This window comes from Euprymna scolopes, chromosome 35, assembly GCF_053919585.1.
Source record: "Euprymna scolopes isolate OS-2025 chromosome 35, ASM5391958v1, whole genome shotgun sequence".
NCBI lineage: Eukaryota > Metazoa > Mollusca > Cephalopoda > Sepiida > Sepiolidae > Euprymna > Euprymna scolopes.
Genome location: NC_136516.1, coordinates 27740077 through 27757579, shown reverse-complemented (window position 1 = coordinate 27757579; position 17503 = coordinate 27740077). Strand labels below are relative to the sequence as shown.

Genomic DNA, 17503 nt, shown 5'->3' with positions numbered 1-17503 from the left:
CCCTTATCCCCCAGTGGCTTCCAGGCCTTGATAAGTGGTGACTATCATGTAAAAACAAAAAAAAAATACAATTGCAAGAACTTCTATTCAGTCACAGCTGATGGAATGAGAGCATGCGACACGTGTGGATTTAATAAAACATTCTGTTCAAAATTTTGCGCAGATTTCCCAAATTCAACAGAAAGACTCCCCAGATAAGACAGAAAGATATCCTGGTTTCAACAAGATACACCTGAAAAAGGTCAGAGGTTACATCAACCAAAACATTGTGAGACTAACATTCAAAATGAGAATAGTAGTCCAAAGAATCTAAATAATGTGAATATTATTTTTTAAAATTTTTAATAAGATTTTTCAATTTAAATTTAAGTGTATTGTTTGATCATTAAATTATTGTGAAGTAGTGGCACAAAAACACTAAGCTTTGCATCCATAATTATTACTTTTTTATCATAACCGAAAATTCCAGATGGTCAAAAACAATGTTCAAACATGTTTAATTTTTTTTTTTTTATCATTGATATGTCAATGCTGGATGCATGACCTTTATAGCTTAATTAATAACCTTTGTTAGTTAATTATGAATTAAATAAAAAACACACATTGCTTGTTTCAAATGAAATTCATATGGGAAGTCATATCAATGATTGACAAAAGAAAACAAATCAATTAACAATGTAACATGTTTTTAACCTTACATGCAGAGAGACATGTCTGTTTATTTACATGATGACACACAAAGAGAAAGAGTATACGTAAGACACTCGTTTTTATAAACAGTCAAAGGAAAGATAATCTTAAGTTACTCAAAATCTTACATAACATGTCAGCATAAACGTAGACAAGGGAAGCAACTTTCCACATATCGTTCAAAGGACAAAACTGATTTTTAATCTTTACAATATTAAAACCCGCCCAACATTACTTACTTGTACTTGTTTCGGCTATCACCATTGATTGGTTGAGCCAGCTCCACCCATTGCGTTAGTCACAACTTGAATTGAGGTTGACCATGCCCGACAATCCAATGTCGCAGCAGCCAGGAGTGTAAGCCATTCGCAATTCCAACAATGTAGATTGTAGAAGTGAGGACCCAGAATCAACTCGGAGTCTTATTTGATCGCCTTGATCCAAGTCTTCAGCTGTCTACCACAACGTTTCTTCCAGCCTTGCAGCGGGGCCGGGTCGATGGCCTTGCGGTTGACATCACTCGGTCGACGATGAAGGGCATTGCCAAACTAGCGTAGACACCTCATGAGGATGATTTTTGCAGCGTGTGTGGACCACAGTGTTGGGGACAAAATGCTGCCAGTAAAACCAGAGGATGCGGCGTAGACACTGATGATCGAACCTTGAAAAATTTCCGATATGAATCAAATTTAATGCAATCCTGAAATATTTGAATTTATAAATGGGAGGTTGTGTCCATATGATGCCCTCTAAAACCCTTTTAAAAAAAATTAAATTTGAGAAGTATTTATTAATTGATATTGTTAAAATTTCACAAAAGTTAGAGGTATCTGAATGTTCCTGCATAAAAACAGAATTAAACTAAATATAGCTCACATGATCGAAACATTTTTTTCATTTACAGGTATAATCGATGCTGGTCAGTACAATTATTTGGCTACTTCTTCTGCAGAATTTCTCTCTCAGATTATTCACTGTCCGCTTCAGGACAAAACTGCATCCGACTCGCTTGTATGGAATCCAATTACACATTCTTCATTGGACGTAAGTTCATAAATTTGACAAGGTCAAATATATATCCAAAAATATCTTGATTTTTTTTTTATAGAATGACCCCCAATCTATGCCTATCAAAAAAGGAAACATAGCCCACATCCAGACATTTACATAAGTCGGCCATTGTTGAGCATTTATTGCAGTGCTAAGTCTGCACTGACAGCTAAACAGATGAAGCATTCTCTATTTTGCACAGAGCACGTTTGAAGACACATTTAAAAATTCTCAAACTGGCTGCTATTAATTTATGTCAACTGTCTCTCTGCAAACAAAAAGAGTACACCCATAACTGTGCAAACAAAAGGAGTACACCCATAACTGTGCAAACAAAAAGAGTACACCCATAACTTGGAACTTATGAGTGCAAATGAGAATACTTCTACCCCCCCCCCATATTTTTTTGCTGACCCTCAGTAATCATTTATGTTTTTTGACATTTTTAATTGACTTTTCCTCTTTTTGCCGATAGTTATTATGAAAAGTGTTGACCAAAAGTAAATTTTTTTTTTATCTGCTTTCCTTGTTTTTTTAATGTTTTCAAAATGTTTCTTCTTTGTTTTCCTTGAGATGACTCCTCTGAGAGGTCCTGTTAGTTTCTCAATATTTCATAAATGTTAAAATCGTTGCAAATATGATTTTCATTATAACAAGCCGAGCATGCGGGGTTCCCCTCCACAAGTGAAAAATTTACTCTCACCATGACTAATGTTTGTACAAAATTTAAAAAAAAAAAAAATGGTGTGGTTATTGAGAAAAGTGCAAACAAACAAACGGATGAACGCTTTTGGAGTAATTTTACCTCTATAGTGGCAACCACAGTTATCCGTTTTGGCAAAAATTTACTTTCACCATGACTAATGTTTGTGCAAAATTGCAAAAAAAATCCAAGGCTTGGTTAGTGAGAAAAGTGTGAACAAACGAACAGATAAACGGGAGTAAATTACTAGGTCCAATCCCTCCTTTGTCGGGGAACTAATAAAATGTATGAAACGATTAAATGAAACTTTGTTGTTTTCTAGGATACGGCAGATGTGGATGAGAGTTGTGTGATTATCAATAGCATTCTTCGGGATCACGTGACAATTGGATCAACTTGCGTTGTGTCAAATTGTCATATGGATGGTGACATCCAAGTTGGAAAGCAGTCGATATGTAGCGGGCTTAAAATGGAACTTAATGTGAGTAAAATTTATTTTCATATTTTTCTTTGCCGTAATTCTTCCGATGAAATCAGATTGGGATAAAATGCTATTCAATCGTGAAATACATTCTTATGAATGCTTCAAGGAAAATCTTCAGTAATGCATAGCCCTCATTGCTGATTTTAGGTTTTTACATCATATCAGCTCAGGCAGCAACCCCAAACTGACTGTCAGATTGCCAGATTGTTTACTTGATCAACTATGTGTGCTGACATTGCAAAAAAATAAAATCTTTGGCTTTTTTTTTTTAACCCTTTATGATCTGGTTGAACTAATTTGTTCGGTCATGAATATAACAGCATAAATAAAGTAAGAATTGATTCAAACCCACTATGTATGTATTAGTTCGGTATCTAGGTAGAAAAAGTTTTGAAATCATAGTATCATTACATTTTAAACAAACTAAAATAAACAATAGGTCATAAAGGGTTAATGACACGTCAAGTCAATGAAGATGTAGTTGTTCAGAATACAACAAAGGAAATTTCAAAGTTACTTTTCAGTTTGGTCTTCACGAAACTCAAAAATAACTTTGAATTTCCCCAGCTTCCCCAAGGAGGAAGTTTCTAGGGAATATCAAATTCACAAGTGTTTCCCAGCCAGATATGTACCTCAGTCAGTCGAGATAATGCCAGGAGTGCTGCTATCCCTCCCGCATACAATGTCTAGTATCCCATGATATTAGATGAGAGTTGTAACATCAAATGACAATAGCCCCCCCCCCCGGCTTTTTTGGAGCCTTGCCGTCTTTCAATCATACCGCCCCAAATGAAAGGCAGGACTGTTTTTATTTGATTTTAGAAATTTGTTTTTGTTTTAATTGGTTTCTATTATCTTTTGCAACTGATCTTAAAAATCAAACAAAAATAAACTAAAGAAACTAAAGAAAAAATATTCAAAGAAACTTAAAAATAAATAATTTTATTTTTCAACAAACAATAAAAAAATATCTTTAATAAAAAAAAAAACAGTTTTATTTGTTTAGTTAATTTAATGCACATTGGTTATCTTAAGAAAGTATCAGGTGCTTGTAAAGATAGAGTCGACAAATTTTTTTAAATATGTCATTTTAAGAAAAAACAATATTATATGATTAATTGTCATGCTGAAAATAGTAATATATCCAAAAATTACAAAAAGTCATTGAGTAAAATGTTATTTATAGTTAAAAGTGATTTTTATGGAAAACTGCGTACAATTGCATTTTTTTTTTAGACATTATAAAATAGACAGTAGAAAGCTGAATGCAGGAGACATAACTCTGAAAAGAATATTCTAGACTAGCGGCTGCGCTGCATCGGCACACACAACACCAAGTCAAACACAAAATCAAGTACACTCAACATTGTCTTACCATCAACGCTGACCCTATGAACTCAGAGTATGGGAAATTCTCATATGTACAAAAGAAAAATCACTGAAAAAACAAAAATACCCTAAGGGTAAGGATAATGAGTAAACTTTGGATAAAATGATGGTTAAAATTATTACGAACTTGCCAGGATTTGAACATGGAATCTTCTGATTTGTAGTCAGACGCATTATCCATTACACCACAAGTCCTATCCATATGTCAAAAGATGTTACCACGACTGTATACAGACAGTGCTATTTTCCATTGACATGGTCAGGTAACTTTTTCAACAATGGCACAAAACGACCCCAAAACCCTTATTTCGGGCTTTTTGTGTGACTCGGCGTTGTTTGTTACGAACCATATATAGATAAGGACAATTTAGGGGCTTACACCTTTCAGGGAAAAAAAGAATTTTTCAATTCGGTGCACCTGCTCGAAAGTTTTATTGGTGTATATATAGATATATATATATATATATATATATATACACACACACACACATAAATAAATAAATAAATAAATAAACATTTAAAATTTTATCAATAGTATAGATTACTTGTGTCATGGTTGTAATATTTGTTGTGTATAGCCGGACTTTATTTTACTAAAAACACAACAGCAGTTGTTTTACTTAATGAATTTTCGTAATTTTTGGATATATTACTATTTTCGACATGACAATTCAGTACGTAGTATTGTTTTTGTTTAAAACAATATAAAAAAAATCGATTTGTAGACCATGTCTACAAGGGAATTTTTTACACAAGAATACACAGTTTCTATCACCTTTCTTTATGAACAAAAATACAGCAGTTTTATTGAAAGAAATCCAGTGTTTTATGAAATGTGCTTTCCTTTTTGTGAAGGACATCTCCAACAATGTATATTGCTTCTTTTTTTTTTTTTTTTTTAAACCATTTCACTTCTGTCATTTTGCAGCTTTTGCATCTTCATGCATTCCCCAAATTTGGTCCATGCTGGTTAATTCTATGTTAATTCTAATTTAATAATTTAATGCTATTGTCATCTGGTGTCACATTAATCAGTTGAAATCATGTGACCTAAAATTATCTGATGCCAGAATTTGGGACCCCTTTCGTACACTAGTACCAGAAAGTGAAATAGTAATCTTACTAAATATAGAAATCTGTAAAATTTTTTCTTTTTTTTTTTTTTTTTTTTCAGAAAATAGTTGAATGAAGATCAGATCTTTTAAATAAAACCGATTTAAGAATAAAACTATTGATGACCGAAATCGAGAAATAGATTGGCTTTACTTTAAAATGAGATTTTTTTTTTACTTGGGATTTACCACTTATCAAAGCCTGAAAGCCACTCGAGGATAAGGATTAATGAATGTAAGGTGATGGTGTAGTAATTGTTAATGGTGAAAGTTGGGTAGAATTTGGTTGTTTATGGGGACAGCTCAACATGAACTTGTTTACATTGGATTTGAAAGCTACCATGCTGTATTCAAGCGGAAAGCAGGACAGTAGAACAGTGTTCCACAGACGGGCAGTTTTGGGAAAGAAACTTTGTTTATGGAATCTGCATTTAGATTTAGGCACAAATAGAGAGTGGAGAAGATCAGCTATAGTGGTTCTAGCTAGTTGAGTGTCTTTTGTGAAAGTTTTGCAAGGGGGAACCACAGATTGGAGTTCAGTCGAGCACTTGCTATGAAAATAACGATAGAGCAGAGACAGGCTCGCAACATCTCTTCTATGGAAAAGAGATTTTGAAGCTGGTTTTGAACTCTATCAAGGCTTAATAGGGTGCGCCGAGCATCTTCTGCCCAGATGTGGCAACAGTACTCCATTTTGTGGCGTACTTGGCTCTTATACAGATAGATGATTGCATTGGCAGTGAGATACCTACTGGAGCGGTAGAGTGATCCAATCATTTTTCCAGCAATCTTGGCAACAGATTTGATGTATGTGTTCCATTTCAGATCAGGAGTGAAGATCAGTTCCAGAAGCTTTAAAAGACATGAAGCTTACCCAAGATGAGAGCCATTCATTTCAATTAAAACTGCTGTCACATTTGGGCTGGTGCATCTGCTACTAGTCTCTCGCTCCTGGACAGGGTCCAAAAGAGAGTCGGCAACCTAATAGGTCTCGAACTGTCATCTAAACTTCAGCCCCTGTCCCACCGACGAAATGTTGCATCCCTCTGCCTGTTTTACAAGTATTTTAATGGTGAATGCTCTGACAAACTACAAGCCCTTGTACCCCTTCGACGAAAACACCCCCGACAAACCCGACAAGCAGCGAAATCCCACCCCTATACAGTTGAGATCCCTAGATGTAAGAAAGCCTTTTACTCTAATAGTTTCTTCTCCAGAACTGCAAGACTTTGGAATTCTCTTCCGGTTTCCTGCTTCCCCAACTGTACTGACATGCAGAAGTTCAAGTGTAATGTGAACAAACATCTTGCTGCTAAACTCTGTACATAGTATCCCTGCAACTTAGGTCCCTGATAGTGCCCCCTACATCAAAGTGACAACGTGCCTTGTTTGAGGTGAAAATGTAATAATAAAAAAAAAATTGGAGTGTGGTGTGGATCAGAACGATTATGATGAAAGGAAAGACGCTTAGTTTTAGATGCATTAAAGTTAACGAACTACCGATTGTAATTGTTGAGAAGCTTACTCATTTTCAAATCAATTAAATGCATTCATTTTTAGTATCAGTCTTGTTATAAACTCCCACTAAATATTAAATGTATTTTTGTTTTGTTTACAGAAAGGAAAGACTATCAAGTTTGCTGACTCCATTGTGATCCAAGGATTCAATATTCATTTAAAAACTTTGCAGACAACGAAATATGTATTAACGATCCATGGAACACTGGATCAACTTGCGGTAATTAAAATCTCCTCTTATCATTTTTAACTCCGTTTTTCTCTTGACAATGTTAAACTTTTTCATTCACTGTCTCGATAACTTTATATCATTCACATTTTGATATATCAATCCCAACTGTTCAATGTCTTCAGTCATCAACTGTTTCTAATTCCTTCAAAGTTATTATCCTCATCTTTATAGTTGTTGTTGTTTCACCATGTTTCGACTAACTCATCCTATGGTCTTCTTCAGATGATTAACCGCGACAGAATAAGAGTGCTCAGTCTTATAACTGTATCCCCAGTAATTACTGCCTTCCATAGTTGTTGTTGTTTCACCACATTTCAGCCAACTAATCCTCCGGCCTTTTTCAGGTGATTAACTGCAACAGAATCCTGAGTCTCTTAACTGTATCCCCAGTAATTACTGCCTTCCATAGTTGTTGTCTCACCACGTTTTGGCCAACTAATCCTCTGGCCTGCTTTGGGTAGGATTGAAACCACTATCTTCAGACATTGCTCACCTGGAATCGTATAGACTTAACGCCTCTATCCACTGCATCACAGGCCCTGAAGGACGATCAAGGTTGGATTTTTTATGGTCTTATAAATCCAATCTTGTCAAGTAAAAATAAGCTAAAAAAAGAAATTTCCAAATGAAATTGAAAAAAAACAAATTTTCTAGAAGAGTAATCCATGTTTAGTTTCAGAACAGTTTCGGATGGTTCGTTGTTCGACACAATCCTGGGAGGTGACTGGTTTGCAATAGACATTTCTTGAGTTGGAATCCACAGAGCAAAAGATTCTTCCCGTGTTGACACGAAGAAAACATATGCAAAATTGCTACAGAAAGATTTAATATTTATGGAGCAATTCTGGTTTCTGATTGGTTGATAGCAGAACGTGAATTAATTCGATTCGTCAGTTCCCAGCAGCATCATTTATAAATAGAATCACCTGACTGTGTGGGATCATACGCCATTATGAAATATTGCAATATTTTTTTTTTAAATTTTTGTTCAATGTAAATAATTATTAACAAGTTTATGGTTTTATTTAAAAATTTGTTTGAAAAAAAATTAAAACTAGAGAAATATGTCCACATCTTTGAAAATTAAAAAAAATGAAATGATCTTATACTAGCAGGACCTGTGGACATTCCACAGCAGCATCTTTAATATGTATTATATTGCTGCTGGGCATTCTGTGGACGTTCAGCATGAATGTAGATCCTGCGATATTATTGTAGCCTTTTTTGTTAAAACTATAAAAGCATTTATCTAAGTAATCTGGTTAATGTAGTCAGAATATATCTGATTATTACAGTTTATCTCCAATATCCTTATAGGAGTCTGTGACATATTTCCATAGTATAGATGCCCGGCACAAACAGAAACCTCACAATATCATTAAACCATCTTTAGACAGAATAGATACTAACCTTGGAAGACTGAGAAGGTATATTTTACTTTCACGTATGACATCATCTATTCTATTTTAATTTTTTTTTTTTTTTTTTTTACATTACATCTTCAGTGATCAGGAGATCCTATTTATTAAAAAGGAGGATAGATAATATACTACGAACATTAAATTAGCGAATCTATATTCTAATTTAATGTTCGTAGTATGTTATCCCCTTTTATCCTCCTTTTTAATAAATAGGATCTCCTGATCGATTAATTTATAATCAGGAAACCATGACACACGTATGTGCATATGTTAAAAGTACTACGATATTAATTTAATATATAAAAAGTCTATGTATCTGTCTGTCTGTCTCCATATTTTCAAACTCTATCTCCTCCGAAACTAAAAGTCGCAGAGCATTGCTAGGGGCTTCAAATGATTGAATTTTTTACGGACTGTTCTTTTATTGGTCTTTAGCCGGTTAAAATAGTTTTTAAGGGGTCAAAAATGGGTAAAAATTAAAAAAAAACGTTATACATTTTTTACATTCATTTTAGTGTATCTTTAATTTTTAATCAGTTCATATTTGTGTCACGTTGACACAATGGTAACGTCACCAGCTTTGAATGCTACAGTTTTGGTTTCGATTCTAGCTGATGGCACCCAAATACTTTTTTTCTTACTTTTGAAATCACGACTATAATAATATATATGAAATCTGGACTCTATAATAATATATATGAAATCTGGACTCTATAATAATATATATGAAATCTGGACTCTATAATAATATATATGAAATCTGGACTCTATAATAATATATATGACATCTGGACTCTATAATAATATATATGAAATCTGGACTCTATAATAATATATATGAAATCTGGACTCTATAATGATATATATGAAATCTGGACTCTATAATAATATATATGAAATCTGGACTCTATAATAATATATATGAAATCTGGACTCTATAATAATATATATGAAATCTGGATAAATTAAAATATCATATTTAAGCATATTTTATGCCTGGACAAAGCTACCATTCACTCCACAGGTATATAGATACTTATTTTTTATTATTAAATTTAAGTGATTTGATTTTCTAATTAATTTTGACAAATGTTCTTTATTTCTTTTTTTTTTTTTTTCAGATTCCACTGACACAAGAGGAGGCTTCATTTTGCAACCAGAAATGGAAGATTTTTCTCCAAAACACTGGCATCTGTGAAGCAGATCTTTGCCATGCAAACGAAGTAAATTCTTTCGTTTATTTTCTTAAGCTTTTTTGTTTTTATTCAATACTAGCAGACCGCCCGGTGTTGCCCGGTCATAAAATATGCATAAATATAATTTTATAATTCATACAGAAACTTGAAACATATGCATGTGAGAATTTTTTTTCCTAAACAGTTCACTACTTGTAAATAAAAAAAAAATACTCAAGCTAAGATCAAAACCTAAAGACAGTGAGTCAAGTACGATAACCACTAGGCCAGCTTGACATGATCTTTAAAAAGTGTTTTCAAGCCTACTTATACTTAACATAAGTAAGCTGTCATATGAATGTTTGCGCATGTGCATTTGTGAAACAGCAAACAGATAAAAATCCGATGAGCCCACATTCTTACCCCTTAGTAGCCCTAATTTCTCGATGAAAACCGATTAATAAGTTTTCCACATGTCTCAATACCCTATATACGAAATTTCAAGTTTGTGGATCAAAAATTCGTTGAGTATATAGGTTGAGAATTGTCCTCACACAAACATTCTCACTTTTATATATAGATAGAGAATGTTAAAATTCATCTAAACAAATACTTTATAATCCTTAATTTGGAAAGAATCAGATTAATCTGTTGTTGACATTCATTTCACTGACGTCTTTCTAGTTAGAATTCTTTATAGAAAAACATTTTTTTTTTACTCACGTCACCCCAAACAAGGCATATCGCCACTTGAACATAAGGGGCTTCTAATTAGGACGATGTTTAGGGAAGATGAACAAGATGTTGGTTCACATTACATTTAAATTTTTGCATATCAGTACAGTCAGAGAAGCAGGTAGCAGGAATGGATTTCCAAAGTTTAGTTGTTCGAGGGAAGAAACTATTAGAGTAGAAAGCTTTGTGGCATTTAGGGACTCCAACAGTGAAGAGGTGCGATTTTGTAGCTAAGCGGGTTTGTTGGAGTATATCGAAGGGGCACAACTGCAACGAGTTCATCAGAAAACATTCCATTAAAATATTTGTAAAACAGGCACAGGGATGCAACAGGATGTGGTGATGGGGCAGAGGTTGGAGCTTAGTTGACAGTTAGATCGAAGAGAATCAGATTAGTAGATGCAACAATACTTCATGCATGGGTATTTACAGACGGACCACCTGAAGGTTGCTAACATCTGTGAAACGAACTGGATTCAAACTGGCAACACCCAAGTTGTCAGTCCGTATCATTAACCAGTTGACCATCATCACGTTTCATCATAGTAGTAGTATCATATGGATTAGACCTCTATATCGCTATTTTTTAGTCAGTCTGAAAAATTGTCTTCAGATAAATGAGCAGTCGCATAGGTGTAACCCCATATGTCCTCACCAAACGTGTGTGCTGTGGATTTTTTGTTTATTTTCTAATCTTCTTATGTCCGTATCGTCATCTTGTTCATTAATGACAGTCAATAGGGATGCACGTGGGTCCACAAGTATAAAAATAAAACAAAACAAAGACAGGAAAATAAACAAATGCCGATGCTTCACATATATATCGGTTGGAATCTGGGTGTGTGTGAAATTGCCCTCTACATGCTGAGGTCCACATTTATATTTACTGTTGAGGCCGTCTCCATCAGTTAATTGATTAATTCATCTCTGTTTAAGGTCTCTCGATCTGGTCAAAACCATGATCTGCCTTCAGTGGCGTTCAAACTCCAACTGTCCACCTCGGAGTTCAGGCCTCAACTAACTGAGTGTTCTCTTGACAATGCTAAACTTTTTCATTCGCTGTCTCGATAACTTTATATCATTCACATTTTGATATGTCAATCCCAACAGTTCAATGTCTTCAGTCATCGACTGTTTCTAATTCCTTCAAAGTTATTATCCTCATCTTTATAGTTGTTGTTGTTTCACCACGTTTCGACTAACTCATCCTATGGTCTTCTTCAGATGATTAACCGCGACAGAATAAGAGTGCTCAGTCTTGTAAGTGTATCCCCAGTAATTACTGCCTTCCATAGTTGTTGTTGTCTCACCACGTTTTGGCCAACTAATCCTCTGGCCTGCTTTGGGTAGGATTGAAACCACTATCTTCAGACAATGCTCACCTGGAATCGTATAGACTTAACGTCAAGTATTCTTCGATCCTTATTTCATTGTCATTTGTCACGCCCCAATTTAAACCTACCCTTATTTCTCTTTGTCTGCGTTAAAAACAAATTCCTATCCATTGTCTATTGATAAGTTCTTTTATTACTCACTAAACCTACTTCTTTTTTTCATTTATTTTTCGCCAACACTCAACGAACTCAGTTGAACATAATGCCACATAGCCTCCTTTCAGTTAGGTAAGGACTTTAACGCCGCTTCATGTCAGTCATGGCAAAGTATATCTCCTCTAAAATTGAAAATGGTCTTTTTTTTTTTTTTTTAATTTTTTTTTTACATAGGCATCACCACTTATCAAGGCCAAGAGGCCACTCGAGGATAAGGGTTAAATAGTGTAAAGTAGAAATTGGACAATATAGTAACCATTAGTAATGGAGATTCGGTAAATTTGTTAACTTATATGGAACGGCTCATCAAAAACTTGTTTACATTAGACTTGAAGACAACCATATTGTAGTCAACCGGAAAGCAGGAAAACCGTAGACAATTCCATAGGCGTGCAGTTCTAAGAAAGTAGCTTTGCTCATGGAATCTACGTTTAGGTTTAGGCGCAGATAAAGAGTGGGGGGAAATTAGTGATAGTGTTTTCTGGTAGACGGGTGTTTCTTGTGAAAGTTTTGCGAGGGGGGGGGGTTCATAGAATGGAGCTCATCCGAGCACTTGCCATAAAAATAACGATAAAGCAGAGACAAACTCGCAACATCTCTTCTGTGAGAAAGAGGTTGCAGGGAAAAGCAAAGACATCCCCTACGAGGCTATGAAGTCTATTTTGAACTCTATCAAGACAGGATAAGTCCTTTCTAGCAGCTCCTGCCCAGATGTGACAACAGTACTCCATCCTTGGACGTACCTGGCCTCTTATATAGATAGAGAATTGCATCTGGAACCATTTTCAATTTTTTAATTTTTTAATTTTCTTGTCTGATGAGATCAATTATGATCGAAACGGTCCGCACATCATAGCAAGATATGACTGTATTTACATGAAGAATAATAAAAATAATATATATATATATATATATATATATATATATATTAAGTAATGTGATTGATAATTTAAAATTTAAAAATCAAATTATAATTAAATTAAAAATCCATTTCATAAGAAGGAACTTGATGTCTACCACAATAAAAAGCACTGTTTTCCCAAACGATCGTACAGATAATTGATTTTGTTGTTGTTCCTTCTTATGAAACGGATTTTTGATTTAATGATAATTTGATTTTTAAATTATCAATCACATTACTTAATATTGAATTAGCTCTAGGATATTTACCTATCGAGCTTATTATATATCTAAATTACAACGAGCACTTTCTCTTTCCTGTATTTTAATTAAACTAGTAATTTCACTATTGCATTGAAATACACTCAGCTCTTTAGACTATTGTTCTAATCTCCTTTAAATATATATATATATATATATATATATATATATATATATATATAGGAAATTTATTACTTTTTTTTTTTCAATCTCTCCCTGCCCAGCTAATTTATATATATATATATATGTATATATATGTGCACATATATATATATATATGTGTGTGCGTGTGTATGTGTGTGTGTTTGTATATGTATGTATATGTGTGTGTATGTATGTATTTATATGTGTGTATATATATATGTGTGTGTGTATATGTATGTATATATATGTATTTGTGTTTGTGCGTATCTTCTACATGTGTGTATATGTATGTGTTTATATATATTTGTATTTGGTTACGTATCTTCTACATGTATATTTGTGTGTGTGTTTTTCTGTGTGTATGTGTTTTATTCACTTATTATAAATATCTCCCTAATAATTTTATGAATTTTATTATTTGATTAACTTACTGATATTCTTACCTATTTCTATATTAGTAAAATAAACTTGTAACTTATAATTCATTAATTTATATTTTTCTCTTTCTCTCTTTCCTTCAACTACAACGCCTGAAAATTTAAAAATTATTTATAAAATATTTTTCAATTCCCCCCCCTCCCAGCTAATTTATATTTATATATATATATATATGTATGTATATGTATATGTATATATATGTATGTGTAAGTGTTTGCATCTGGATGTATGTGTATTTGCATATATGTTTATATATGTATATATGCGTGTATTTTTACGTATCTGTGTATGTGTACATATATATATATGTGTTTGTATATGTATGTTTGTGTATATATGTATATGTATATATATATATATATATATATATATATATATATATGTATGTGTGATCACGCATGTGCTTTTCCCCCATTTACGTATGTGCATTTGCTGTACATATTTATGCGTGTGCTTATATTTGTGTGTTATTTATTAAAAATGTTTTTTTCTATTATTTAAGTTACTTACTTAAGCTTTCACCTATTTTATTTTATTTCATTAAAATAAACCTGTAACGTATAATTTCTACCTGCCCGGCTAATTTATTTATATATATATTATATTTAATTATATATATCATTACACTATCAAAATAAACCTGTAAAGTATAATTCATTAACTTATTTTTCCTTTTCTTTTTCTTTCCATTTTATAAACAATAAATATCTTTCAATCTCTCCCCGCCCGGCTAAATTACTTTAAACCTCATTTTCAACCCGTTCCTTCACTAACATTAACTCTCCAACCTGTTGCCATGGTGATCCTTTAAATTAACTGTTACTTATGCCGTTATCAACAAAAGTAGCGTCTTTTAAGTTTAAACCGTTAAAAAACACGTATATAAGAATTTACACATAATTAATATTTAATTATAAACCCCTCTCTTTTTTTAATACACTCCTACTACTTTAAACTCCAACGTCCTCTCCCCACCACTCCCCCTTCTTTTCTAACTCCCCTTTATCTACGATCTTTCCATTTTTATTTGACTTTATAACTTAGTCCATCTATGAATTCTGATGATGCTAGTTGGATTTTTCCTCTCTTTGAGGATTTTCCTCTAGTTGAAACAATTTGTAAACTCATTCTGGACTCACAGTAATAAATTTCCTATATACTGCTCTGACTACACATTGAGCACTTTAGTCCGTTTTTTTTTTTTTTTTTTCACCACTGGTAAATAAATATATATATATATATATATATATATATATATATATATATATATATAAGGCGGTTATAATCAGATGAGTATCAGCTGAAGAGAGTTTGATATAGGGACCTAAAACGGTTCCCTATTATCAGGTTTGAAACCAACGGTACCAATGACTTATCTCATCTAAATTTTCTGAAAATAAAAATATAAATAATATGCTTTTATCTTTGGAATTTTTTCTTTATAGTTTCCTTCCCGATATGGGTATGGATTCTAACACTGTTTCCTTTTCACTTACGTATGGTATGGTCTATGATCGTTTTCTTCTTCTGCAATTTTCCTTTTAATACCCTGAAGATGTCCCCTGCAATAAGGGATGAAACATTGATCACCATTTTATAAATTCATTCAGTTTTTCTTTTTTCAAAAAAACATATATATATATATATATATATATATATATAGTTGAGATGGTAATTAATAAAAACTGAAGAAAGTGCTGAATACAGTTGTAGAGCAAATATGCGTCTTGAATGTATGCGTGGGGTGTTAGTATGCCTGAATCAATATGCGCATATGAGCCCGTACAATCGCCTCCTTGGGGGAGGGGGCGTCGATGTATGTATGTATCTGTGTGTGCGTGCATCCATGCCTACGCACGCGCACCCAACCTTAGCACCTTAAAGAAAATTTGACGCAAACGAGAACAATGCAGGTGTCTATGCATGCAGGCGCACATATGCACATATATTTGCACGCCAGGGCGGGCATGTATGTGTCCCAGTGACCGTTTCTTTTAAGTGTATATGTGTGTACGTGCGCATGTGTGTACCCGTGGCTGCGACCGCTAGCTGACTCTCTCCAAACAATTAACAACAAAATAAAAAATAAAAATAAATAAATAAATAAACCGAATCATAGCCCCCCCCCCCGCCTCCAAACATAAGTGAACACCAAACAGCTCAAGACATACTTACGAAGAAATCACCTCACCAACGAGACGCTAAAAACCTTAACACTAAGACTCGAATTTTAAAGTAACCCCCCCTCCTCCAACCCCCACATATTCCCCTTCCCATCATGTATCCCTATGCCCTCAGCCACACCAGAAATGAACTTCCCAGACTCTCCCCCACAAGTTCCTTAAACCCCAAAACTAAAACATTATTGGCATAACAAATGCCCCCAACCCCACCCTCCCTCCTTGTTCCTTCCTCTCTTCCTCTTCTGCCCTCCTCGCAACCCCCCCCCCCGACCTCATTCACTCTTCCACTCTTTCATCCCAAAATAGCGAACATTTCTGTAAAAGTCTGAGGACGCTACAGACGGCCAAAAAAACGGCCGTGTAGCCGAAACAGTAATGTAACTTAACAGAAAGATACGGTAATAAAAAATAAAACGTATATATATGTGGGTGGGTGTGTAAAAAAAAATGTTATTGCATATAATTTCTAATATTTTCATAAACTAGTCTTTTCAAGGAAAAAGCTCGATGATTGTTAACATATAACAATAGAGCACAAGATTTTATAAATTTTACTGATCATCTTTTCCAAACAAAATCTATGGACTCCTCAGAAACCAAAAAGTTCTTCTTCAGAAAGAACTATATATTGTGTTTGCTGCTTTTTTTTTCTTTGTAGCATCAACATTTATTTCCTCATTGTTATGAGTGTGATATCATTTCATGTGCATTTGAATGTTCATGCCACAAACAAAATCTGTGTGAAAGAGAAAGATGAGATAAATGTCACTACACCAGTCGTCTGACACATGTCTTTCCTCATTCAAATTTCATTAGCTATAATAGTGTGGAAGAGGGTCCTGCCTGAAAATCACATGGTTTGAACTACGTATTGTGTTTGCTGCTTTTTTTTCTTTGTAACATCAACATTTATTTCCTCATTGTTATGGCCGTGATATCACCCACGTGATCTCGAACATTATCCACATCTCTAATGTGATCTCCTTTTTAAAGTCTTTATTTTTCCCTACCAGTGACGGTCCTGGATATGACCTTAAACTATATCCGATGGTGAGGCCCCAGCTTGCGGGCTTTGGGGAGTGTGGAGCCACCCTTTAATTGCCATTGCTCCCAGGTCCACTCTGACCCCGAGTGGTAGTACCTGTTAGGGTCCCAACTATGGGTTAAATAGAATCTGACGTAAAAAAAATACTCCATTAAAAATCGTTCCTCAAAATAACTAGATTCGGCATTAAATAACCGTAAAACAAAAACAACCATCATTTCACATGCATTTGCATACGCATGTCCACATGTTCAAGTTTCATTAGCTAAAGGCAAGGAAGAGGGTCCTGCCTGAAAATCACATGGTTTGTGTAACTTCCGTTTAGTGCCTTCCCAAATTCTCCACCCTCCCACTTTTCCATTAACATTGCTATTACTGTGTAAAATCATATTAGGTACAGCCTAAAAATAGCAGAGTTATTTCCCCTGAACGGGAAAAAGTGATCTGCCATGACAGTTTTGGAAGATAAACAA

General features: G+C 34.0%; 1 protein-coding gene across 3 annotated transcripts in view; it reads left to right on the top strand.

Annotated features, from left to right (window-relative positions):
- LOC145259761 (L-fucose kinase-like) overlaps positions 1-17503 on the top strand; it is a 153427-nt gene that overhangs the window by 76247 nt on the left and 59677 nt on the right. For all 3 annotated transcript variants that reach the window (XM_080117497.1, XM_080117496.1, XM_080117498.1), the window contains 4 exons: positions 1595-1734; positions 2766-2924; positions 7047-7166; positions 9721-9822. In XM_080117497.1, coding sequence (XP_079973623.1) covers positions 1595-1734; positions 2766-2924; positions 7047-7166; positions 9721-9822 — 521 coding nt within the window. The remainder of the gene's footprint in view (positions 1-1594; positions 1735-2765; positions 2925-7046; positions 7167-9720; positions 9823-17503) is intronic.